Raw genomic sequence first — 11,049 nt, 5'->3', positions numbered from 1 at the left:
GCCTAACCCCGTTCCCGAAGGGCCTCAGAGCCATTTTTCTAAAGGAGACTTTGTATCCCCCTCTGTAAATGGAAAACAAGCGTCCTGTCCCAACAACAGCCAAGGACCTATAAGCACGGCATGCAAATCCTGGCGCGAGGCACCTTAAAATCCCCGGCACAGGGCACAAACAAGTACCGCCTGGGCCCCACTCCGCAGCGTGTTTACTGCGGGTTTTTTGCTACCTGGACCCCCCCCCCCCTTTGGCTATAGACTCTTGCAGGACAGGAACCATGACCCTTGTCTCCTGTCACCAGGTGAACTTCTTGGGGACAGTGAGGACCGCCTGGGCTGGGCCTGCCACACAGCCAGCCATCGGGAACCAGCTGTCAAAAGAAAACAGCACTGCCCCCAGCAAACAGGCCTAAGGGACACCCCTGGCAGAGAGAAGGGTCCCCCTCTTGGCGATGTGAGGAACCAGAGCAGACCACGCTGGCAGGAGGAAAGGCATCCTTGTGTCCCAGAGAGCCAGATCCTGAAGCTCCGCAGCCAGAGCTGCCTGGGGTGACGGACAAGGGTGGGGTGATGGAGATGTGAGGGGAAATCCCTCATAGAGGCCCACGCCCTCTGACACCATCAGGCACAGCTGCCCCTTCTAAGGGAAGCCGCTGCGCTTCTCACACAGGACTCGTGCCCATTATGTGCCGCTGGCCAGAAGGGGGACGGCCCCCACACATGGGAAGGGAAAAGGTGATGCCTGAACATTCCTAGGAAGAAACCCTCTTTGATTAAAAATCACTCATTGGCTTTATGTTTCTGCCAAACCAGAGGGGTCAAGTTTCCCAGGGATCAGTCCCTCGATGCCCAAGCAGGCCCTCGGTTTCTGCCCTACTGGCCGGTCTTGCTGCAGATGGGACTTGGGACCAAGCTCCAAGGACTGACTAAGCCTTATAGGTCCAGAGTGCTGGACCTTTTGGACAACCAAAGCATCCCACCTGGGGGCTGAGGGCAAGGGCAGGTAACCCCCAGGTGTTGCTGGGATTGCAGATGAGAGAATAAAGGGGCAGTAAAGTGCTTTGGGACAATTTCAGTCTGCTGATGTCTTGCAATGTTGATCTCATTGAGAATAAAAGACTAAAAACGACAGTCTTGCACACCGACAGGCAGGCAAACCCTAAAACTGAGGTTGAGAAGAGAAAGGCCAGCCCATTATGCTTCTGTAGGAGGGACATATGGGAACATCCGGCGGGGACTGAGGCAGCCTCGCAGGCTGGTGACACATGACTCTCATTGCTAACTGCTGCTTTCACTGCCCCAGAGAAGCATAAATAATCCCCCAAAAGCCCTAACCGGTTTGGCTCAGTGGATAGAGCGTCGGCCTGCGGACTGAAGGGTCCCAGGTTCGATTCTGGTCAAGGGCATGTACTTTGTTTGCAGGCACATCCCCAGTAGGGCGTGTGCAGGAGGCAGCTGATCGATGTTTCTCTCTCATCGATGTTTCTAACTCTCTATCCCTCTCCCTTCCTCTCTGTGAAAAATCAATAAAATATATATTTTTTTTAAATCCCCAAACAAGCATTCCTCCTACATTACCACATAAGCCCCGACTTCTATGTATGGGAGGCCAATAAATTTCATCTAAGCCAATTCCTAACAAGAAAAAGCTGACACTTGTGCAAGTTCATCGCAGCGTTACTCATTCGTGATAGCCAAACAGTGCTCATCCCCAGATGAATAGATAAGTATAATGTGGTCTCTCCATACAATGGAATGAATATCTCTCAGCCGTATAAAGGAACGAAGCACTGACACCTGCTACACCACAGATGAACCGTGAAAACATGATGCTGAGTGCGAAAGTCAGACACAAAAGGCTACATACTGTGTGATTCCATTTACATAAACATCCAGAATAGGCAAATCCATAGAAGCTAAAAGTAGACTAGTGGTTGCTGGGGAACGGAGGAGTTGGGCAGCTACAGAACTCTGTGAACACACTAAAAACCACTGGGCCCTGGCTGGGTAGCTCAGTTGGTTGGAGCATCGTCCCGATATGCCAAGGTTGCGGGTTCATTCCCTGGTCAGGGCGCATACAAGGATAAACAATGAATGTGTAAATAAGAGGAACAATACATTGGTCTCTCTCTCTCTCTCTCAAATCATAACTTAAAAAAATTTAAAAATAGCCCAGCCAGCATGGCTCAGTGGTTGAGTGTCAACCTATGAACAAGGAGGTCACGGTTTGATTCCTGGTCAGGGCACATGCCCAGGCTCGATCCCCAGTAGGAGGCAGCCAATCAATGATTCCCTCTCATAACTGATGTTTCTATCTCTCTCTCCTTCTCCCTTCCTGTCTGAAATCAATAAAAGTATATATATATATATATATACACACACACATATATTTTTTAAATTAAACAGTAAAAAATAAAAACCATTGAAATATAATATACACTCTAAATGGGTGAATTGTATGGTATGTGAATTATATGTCAATAAAGTTGCATTTAAATCACAGAAATGGCTGCCTAGAGCTCCCAGCTGAGGCTGAGGTGGTGGGTCAGGCTCAGTGGGAAGAACTGCTACTCTGCCAGGCACTGGGGGTTGAGTGGCAGAAAAGGTGCAGTTTGTCATGTCAGTCCTACAGGGACCGACATCCTCACCTGTCCTAGGAGGTGCTAACACTGACCCGGGTTTACGTTTGGAAGAGGGATGGCTACACCCTCCCCGGAGGCAGAGGATCTTACACAACTTGGCAGCAGACGGGAAAGGGGACTTACTTCCTAGGTCTTAACCATCAGAGAAAGGGGGGATGCTGGAGAGGCAGCAGGCAGAGCCACAGATACAGCATGCCTGGGCGACCCAGAGCAGGGGCAGCCACGGGGCCCTGGGACAGAGCCCCAGTGCCACTGACAGGTCCTGAGCATAGGTGGGTGCCCGGCTGGGTCGTAGGACCTAAGTGAACTCATGGGCATTCCGGGTGGAGCGCCATGCACCTGCAGCCCCAGCTCACATGCACGCCTGCCGTCGGGTCCAAGCCCCTGGTGCCCTGCTTTTCAGTCCAGAGGCCCAAGGTGAGCCTGGGCGCAGCAGGAAGGCCCGTCCGCCGCCCACCAGGGTGGGGGTGCCCGTGCTCTGCAGCTGCCCCCGCCCCCAGGCCCCGGCAGAGGCTACTGCGCAGGCAGGCAGGCTTTACCTTGGACTCAGACAGGGGCTCCCATTCCCTGGTTGGTTTTTTGCTGGAATCGCCAGAGGGGAGGGAAAAGGGAAGTGAGAAGGGACAGTTGGGATCCATGGGATGCCCGTCCCCCACCCCTGGGACACTCAGACCCCAAATACCCGCTTGGCAGAGCGGTTGCCAGGGCGATTATGAGGACACTGCTCTGCCGAGACACGTAGGGCCCCTCATGGGGGACACTGGCTTGCTCACCCAGCAGAGGGCTGAATGCCCCATCAAGCACGCCTGCTTCTGGGCCACAAAAGTGCTTTCTGATTGTCTAGAGCTCCCCAGTTAAAGTGAAACCCCCCCGAGAAAGGTAAAACTTCTAGGTGGGTATGCTATGAGCACAAGGAGGCCGGCTGAGCCAGGGTGGGCGAGACCACAGCCAGGCTGCTCTGGCCTCCCCAGTGTGCCCGGGTCTGAGTCTTTCCAGCTGGAAGCACTCCAGGGATGGACCCGGGCAGAGTGGGCTGCACAGGGCTACACTGCATTTGGCCCCAGCTACCCACCCCAGGAAGGCAGGTGGACACTCACCTGAGCAGGTTTCCGGGCGCCGACAGCGAGCGTTCCTCCCGCCGGCTGCAGTCGAACGGGTTCCCGAAGGAGCGTTTTCGAATCATGGTCTTCACCAGGATCTGAAGGGGAGAAGAGGAGGCTCAGTCACCGGGAGGTGGGAGTCCAGGTAACATCCTCCCTCATCCTTCCTCCCCCAGCTCCTGCTCAGCTCCTGGGGCTTGTGGCCTTTGGGAGACACTGGGCAGCATCTGGGATATCGCAGCCAAAGCCATCACCAATTCTGATTGGTCCACTCCCAACACCTCCCATGGCTCCCTGGCTGCCAACAAGGTCCCAACTCCTTGGTCTGATGTTCAAGTCAGGTCACAATCGAGTCTTGGCCTGCCCACCCCCCGGGACCCGGTGCTCCAGGAGAGCTGGCCTGCACCTGAGCCATCACGGTGTGCCCTCCTGGCTCATCGACCTGCCTCGTCTGCAAGGCCAGGCCTCTACATTCGGTGAAAGCCTTCTATGACCACACCCACAAAACCCCAACCATTGCTCTCCAGGTAAAAGGGGGCTGTACTTTTTAAAAATTAAAATATAATTCCCACAGCATCAGACCCGCCATTTTATAGGGTACAATTCCATGGTTTTTAGTAGATTTGTGTCGGCACTCTATAATTTCAGAACATGTCCATCACCCCACAAAGAAACCCTGCCCCCATTAGCAGTCACTCCCCCCCTCCCCGGCCTCCCAGCCTCCCGGGGCTCTGGCACACACCAATCTGCTGTCTCTGAACGCGTCTCTTCTGGACATTTCATGTAAAAGGAACAACACAGCATGTGACCTTTTGTGTCTGGTTTCTTTCACTCGGCATAATGTTTCTGAGGTTTATAATATGCTGTATCAGTATTCCATTCCTTTGCATGGATATAAATTTTATTAATTCACCGATTGGTGGACATTTTGGCTGTTTCTACTTTTGGGCTATTATGAATAATGCTGCTATGAACACGTGTCCAAGTGTTTGTGTGGACATGTTTTCCACACAAAATGTTTTCATTTCTCTTGGGTGCATACCCAGGAATGAAATTCTTGGATCACATGGTAACTATGTTTAATGTTTTGAAGGAACTGCCAGACTGTTTTCTACAGCGACTGTGCCATTGTATATCCCCACCAGCAACATGCAAGGATGCCACTGTCTCAGGGGATTGCGTTTTAGGCAAGGAGACACGCCTGCCCAAGGGTTAAGCACGAAGAAAAGATCCGCAAAGTCCATTCTCCGCATGGGATCTTTCCAAGGCCCACCCTGATCATGCTGCTCCCGATTCAAATCCTGCAGGTGCTTCCCACACCTCTCAGCGCACAGCCGATCCTTCCAGGGGGCCTTCTCAACCCATCACCTGGCCCATGTCCCCCCTGAGGGACACACCTCAAGGCCCCTCAGTTACACAGCACATCTATTTGTTGACTGTGTGTCCCTACAGGATGGCAGGTGCCCTGTCGGTTTTATTCATCATGGTACCCCTGCTCCCAGCACAGGCCTGAGAAACCACTCAAGTGCTTCCTGAATAGTCAGGGACTAGTTCAGACTCAGGGGCAGACACCTTCTCCCAAGAACATCCCAAGCCTGGAACAGAATCACCCACGGTGGGCGCCGGGATCTGACGCCAGCCGCCTGCCCCACTATGGGCACAGGACGTGGGTGCAGTGGGTGGATGAGAAAGAGCGAGTGGGTGTGGGTGAGTTTTTAACAGTGAAGGTCATGCAGAGGCTCCAGGTGGGGGAGGAGGAGGAGGATGTGAATGGATGCCCGCGAAGGGGCTCAGGATTCGGAAGAAGGAGAGAGAAAGTGTGTGAGGAAGCAGGGGGGAGAGGTGCAAAGCTGGAGAGAAGGAGCCAGCATTTGGGCTCCTACGGGGACAGTCACTCGAGGTCCCTCCCGGAGCCCAGGGCCCTGCCTGTCTACCGGGGCCGGCGCTGGCCAAACGCAGCCCAGGGCTTTGGAGGTGGCCATGGCAGGTGGCCAGCTGGACTCTGTCACAGGACTGCTGCCTGGATCCGGGTCCCTGAGGGTCCTGGTCTCCCACCTGGAGCCAGGCACCCTGATGGGTAGGGGATTGGCAAGTGGGTGACTCCCAGAGTCTCCGGGGTTAAGCCTGAGGACTCCACATTCTGGCTCCTTCTTCCTGGGTTAGGATGCAAGTGTGAGGCCATAAAAGGGGCTGGTAACTTGGGATCAAACCCCCACCCTCCCGAGTTGGGAAGGATTTTCTGCGGCATGTGAAGTGGGAGCCCCTCTGCTAGCCCGGGAGCAGCACACACGGCAGACGTGAGATGAGCTAAGCCGTTCGCTCTGGAGACTGGAGATGCACCGGGTGAGAATCCCGGCTCACAGACCTCGGCTCCAGCTCCATCCCTGGCACCCGCCCTGGTCCTTCTTCTCCTGTTCCCGCCATGCTCTGAAAGCAGGCATTCCGGGAGGGGCAGTGGGATCCTGGGAGAGGGGCTACCCCTCTACAGTACAGGAAGACCTGGCTGCAGATAGAACCGAGGCCAGAAGATACAGGCACCTGGCCTGATGTGCGCCCAAGGCCCAGAGGCTGGTGGCAGTGGGTCTGGGGCAGAGTCAGCCACACCCTGACCTTCAGGCCCAGCGTCTGCTCCTCAGACGCCTGCCTGCGTCTCAGCCGGTCTTGGCAGGGTCCACCTCCGGCCCCAGTGGCTCTGTCCCTGCTCTCGGTCAGTGGTTCGTCCGCCTTACCACGGTCGCCAGGCTGGGAATGTGTTTGACTGAATTCTCGACCTCCTCTTCGGTCACCTCGACCAGCGTGCAGTTCTCGTCCTCCGATGGCAACGGCTCCGCCCCATGCCTCGTGACCCAGGGGTGCAGCTTCAACGAATGACAGCAGGGGTGAGGGCTGGCTCCCAGAGGCAGGACAGCGGAGCCAGGGAAGGGATGCACGAGGGGAGAGGCAGTGGCCGGAGGCCAGACATGCAAGAAAGCAGATAAGCCAAGCAGAGGGTGCAGGGAGCAAGATGGTGGGAAACGTGGAAGAGACGAGGGACAGAGAATGGGAGGGAGCTACGAGGTGGGATGTGCACGGACCGGATTCTCCATCTGGCCCCAGGTCTTGGCAGAAGTGACTACAATTTGGCATCTGCCACCTGCAGTTGCCCGAGGAGCACCCATCACTCCTCAGCATCTCTTCCTGATGCCTGGAAAGCTCAGCTCAGAGCAGGCAGCATCCTCCCCATTTTACAGAAGGGCAAACAGAGGCTCACGGAGGCACAATGACCACAGACCAGCTGGAAGGGCACAATACGGAGAGGACTCAGGCAGGGGTCTGGCCCCCCACTACACACCCCTAGGGTCTAAGCCCTCATCGGTAACTTTTGGGGCTTCCCCCTCTTCAAATGCTAGTAAGCTAGGGGTTCCCGAAGCAAATTTGTAGATTTCCTAATGAGCCAGATGTGTGCGTGTGGCATTGGCTGGGTGTAGGGTGTAAGTGTGTGTGTGTGGGGGGTGGGGGGGGGAGGGTGTCTCCTAACAGTACTTTCTGGAACAGGGATGGAATTCAGCAGGCCAGGGTGGAGAGTGGGGTCAAACTGTTCACTAACTTCCTCCCACCCTCACTACAATTTCTCACAGAAGGATGGGCAAGGTCAAGGCAAGGGCCCAGGCCTTTGGCAGCCAGGGTGTGCAGCACAGAGAGGCCCCGGTCGGTCAGGTCCGGGGAGGGTGGATGCCATCAGCCGAAGCCAATCGGAGTGCTAGCTGCTCAGCTGGCAGCAGATCCCACTTACACAATCACATCAACACAAGCCCCAGATCCTCCTCCTGCCCCCGCCTCCTGCGCAGGGGAGGGCAGCGGTGCCAAGGAGGGCATGACGCCGTGGATGTGGGGCGAGGGGCCTGGCCAAGGCGGGGTCGAGCCAAACAATTCCAAGCAGCGGACGACGCAGGCCAAGCCGCTGGCACGCACTCCACAGGGCAGCAGTGGCCCCCAGGTACCTTGATCTCTGGCACCATGATCCTCGACTCGGGATTCTTATCCAACATGCGGGTGATGAGGTCCTTCAAGTCCTCGGCTATGTCGGGCCTGCGGGCGAGAGACACGTCAGAAGCTTGAGAGTCAGATACGCAGGACCACTCAGGGCTCTGAGCAGGAAGCGACTCAGGACAGCCGGGCGATACTCACTGGTCTGGAAATTCCAGGGCCTGACTCTTGATCTTACTGTGTAAACACATGATCCGCTCGTCCATGAACGGGCACTGCCAAGAGAGGTCGGAGCGGCCGTCAATGGCTGGCACGCCTGTCCTTGTAAAGGCCGCCCTGTGCCGGCCACTCCACATGGGTCACAACCGAGAAATAAGTAGCCCAGAGGCCTGATCTAGGAAAGGACAGTTCCCCACACACTCTTCCTCACCCACCTACTAGGTGAACAACAGTAATTCCAAGAACAATTCAGAAGTCGTCACAGTAACAGCAGGGATTGGCAAGGGCTTTGTACTGAAGTTTCTCAAGACCAACGTTTCATTGGCTGTTCCCACTGCCTGGAATGTTCTCCCCACCAACACTGGCCTGGCTTGTTTTCTCCCATCATTCCGGTGTCGAATCCAAGTGCACCTTCTCAGGGAGGCCTTCCTGAGCTCCTGTCTGAGGCAGACAGGCCGCACCCACCCCTGGCCTTCTCGTCATCGCGCCTCTCCCTGGCGTTTATTACGTGTGTGTGTGTGTGTTTGTTGTCGAACTCCTGCGCTGGAACATCAGCTCCAAGAGGCCTGGCCTGTTCGCCTATCTTGCTCACTGCTGTCTCCCCACTGCCCAGGAACATCCCTGGCTCAGAGTAGCTCAATAAACACGTGTTGAATGAATGAGTACTTGGATGATTTCTGTCGATCCTCTCAGTAGCCATAAGGAATAGTAGGTATTATTCTCATTTGATGGGAGAGAAAAATAGAAACTCAGCGAGGTGCCATGTCCTGCCTGGCAAGGACAAAGCTGGGATTCAGGCCTCGGCTGGGCTGATCCCGCAGCCTGTTCGTGCACCACCTGCCGGGGGACAAATCCATGCTCTCACCCGGCGGAGGGAGGGCCTGACCCGGAAGGAGCCCGGGAAAAAGCAACCTTTATGTGAGTGCTTAGAAGGCTGGGAAAAGCCTCAGGAAGTGACCTGGCCCACTCCTGTCCTAGGAAAATGAGTCCATTAAGAGCACTAACCTGAGAGAGCAGTTTGGATTACACAGGTGTGTATTTGACAAGCTCCTTCAATAGTGCACTTAAGATGTGTACATCTCACTGTACAAAAAAAAAGGGGGGGGTGGGGGGAGGAGCACTAATAAACAGTGAGCTCTACCTAAGGATTGCACCCGGAAACATTTACAAGTGCAGAGATGTTGGTAACTCTGAAATATGTAAAAAAATAAGACAGACTGAGGATGGACAGACAGGTGATACAGTAGCAAGATTCTTTATGGTAGAATCCAGGTGCGGCTGCATGAGTGTTTACTGTACAATTCTTTCAACTTTGCTATGTGACTGAAACTTTCTGATCAAATGTTGGGGTAAGAGGAGGAGATTACAAACCCCTTTATGTCCTCACAGGGCCAGTTTCTTAAGTTTTCCTCAACAGGAGCACAAACTCACAAAGCAGGAAAATCCATGCTTTTACGGCTCACATAATCAATCCGAACTTCAGAGTTAAAAATAGAAGCCCCTAGCCCTGGCTGGTGTGGCTCAGTTGGTTGGGCGTTGTCCTGTGCACCAAAAGGTTGCCCATCTGGTTGCCAGTTCGATTCCCAGTCAAGGCATGTGCTCAGGGTGCAGGCCTGATCACTGATCAGGGTGTGTCAGGAGGCAGCTGGTCGATGTGCCTCTCTCACATTGATGTTTCTCTCTCCCCCTCTCCCTTCCTTTCTCTCTAAAAATCAATAAAAACGTATTTTTTAAAAATAGAAGTCCCTAAATATCAATACTATAAAAAAAGAGAGCAAAATAAAAAAAGAAAGAAAAGAAAAAACAGTATTCCCTAAATTAAAAATGCCAAATGGATTTTAACTTCCACTCCAATTCCATGCCTGCAACAAACAGCTTCTAGGAACACTGTTGAGAACATCAAAGCTGTATTGGGCTCGGGAGAAAAAGTGCAGTCACTGATCAGTGATGTCTGTCTCGGTTTTGGAGTGGGGAGGGGACAGCATTTGCTGTCCTTGCCCTAAATCTATCAATTATTTACAACCTCTAAGAGCCTCTGCCAATCCTTCTGTTTTAGAAGATCATGTTTTCACAGATATGACTATCCTATACTAGATCATGTACATTTGGGAAGGAATCCTTTTTCATATTCAGATCTAACTGTGGAAATAAAAACCAGCCACACTCAGGAGGCAGGACACCCCCACCCTGTTACCTGGCCAAACACAAAGCAGTAGAGTGTCACACCCATGGCCCAAACATCCAAGGCCTGCAAGAAAAAAGGAGCTTCGTGTGAGGGGACAGCGGTGGTGAGGGGCACCTACCACTCTGCCTGTCCAGCCTCAACTCCTCCAGCTTTCCTCCGGGAACCACCTCTCCTGGACTCAGTCCATGGGGTTGGTCCTGCCCCCAGCCTCTGGGTAGGCACATGACCCAGGACTGACCAATGAGAGCACCACTTCCCCCAGCCAGTGACTGGGTCAAGGATGGGCACATGACCCAGGACTGACCAATGAGAGCACCACTTCCCCCAGCCAGTGACTGGGTCAAGGATGGGCACATGACCCATGCTGGGCCAATCAGAGCCAATCCCAGGATTTTTGCTCGAGCTCTTCAGAAGACCAACAGTCTTTCTACTGAGGTTGGTAAACGGATAGCAAGTAGCCTGGAGCTGCTGGTGGCCAACCCACCTGGGGGTGGGGGGGAGGGGGACCAATTCAGGAAAACAGACCTAAGATGGAGAGATGGATCCCGATTTGAATCTCTGTATCTAACCACCTCCCGAAGCCAAATGCACCCCGCTCATCTAGGTGATTTAACAGATTCACTGTTTCAGCCACAATGAGTTGGATTTCTTGGTGCTTATAACTGAGAGGACCCGAATACAGGCAGAACTCAGCATCTCCGGCAGGTCCAAACCTACCTTCCCAGAGAAGATTTTCCGGGTCTCGGAGAGAGACTCGGGTGCCATGAAGGCAGGTGTGCCCACGGTGTTAGAGAGGAGCGCGTCGCTGCCCTTGAACTCGTTGCTCACGCCGAAGTCCGCAATCTTAATGTGCCCATCTTCTCCGACCAAGAGGTTGGGAAGGTTTGATGTCCCGGTGGATGATCTTCTGGTAGTGCACTGAAACTGGGGATGTGCCTGACGG

The 11,049-nt window shown here is 54.0% G+C and overlaps 1 protein-coding gene across 1 annotated transcript in view; it reads right to left on the bottom strand.

Moving 5' to 3' along the window:
* Window positions 1-11,049, bottom strand: part of CAMKK2 (calcium/calmodulin dependent protein kinase kinase 2) — a 40,624-nt gene that overhangs the window by 1,706 nt on the left and 27,869 nt on the right. The window contains 8 exon segments of the mRNA XM_023746091.1: window positions 3,176-3,218; window positions 3,734-3,834; window positions 6,466-6,594; window positions 7,717-7,804; window positions 7,904-7,977; window positions 10,116-10,169; window positions 10,824-10,982; window positions 10,984-11,024. Coding sequence (XP_023601859.1) covers window positions 3,176-3,218; window positions 3,734-3,834; window positions 6,466-6,594; window positions 7,717-7,804; window positions 7,904-7,977; window positions 10,116-10,169; window positions 10,824-10,982; window positions 10,984-11,024 — 689 coding nt within the window.

The sequence above is a fragment of the Myotis lucifugus genome, unplaced genomic scaffold, assembly GCF_000147115.1.
Source record: "Myotis lucifugus unplaced genomic scaffold, Myoluc2.0 scaffold_626, whole genome shotgun sequence".
Lineage (NCBI taxonomy): Eukaryota > Metazoa > Chordata > Mammalia > Chiroptera > Vespertilionidae > Myotis > Myotis lucifugus.
Note: the sequence above shows the minus strand (reverse complement) of the source record. Positions and strands in the feature narration are given on the sequence as shown.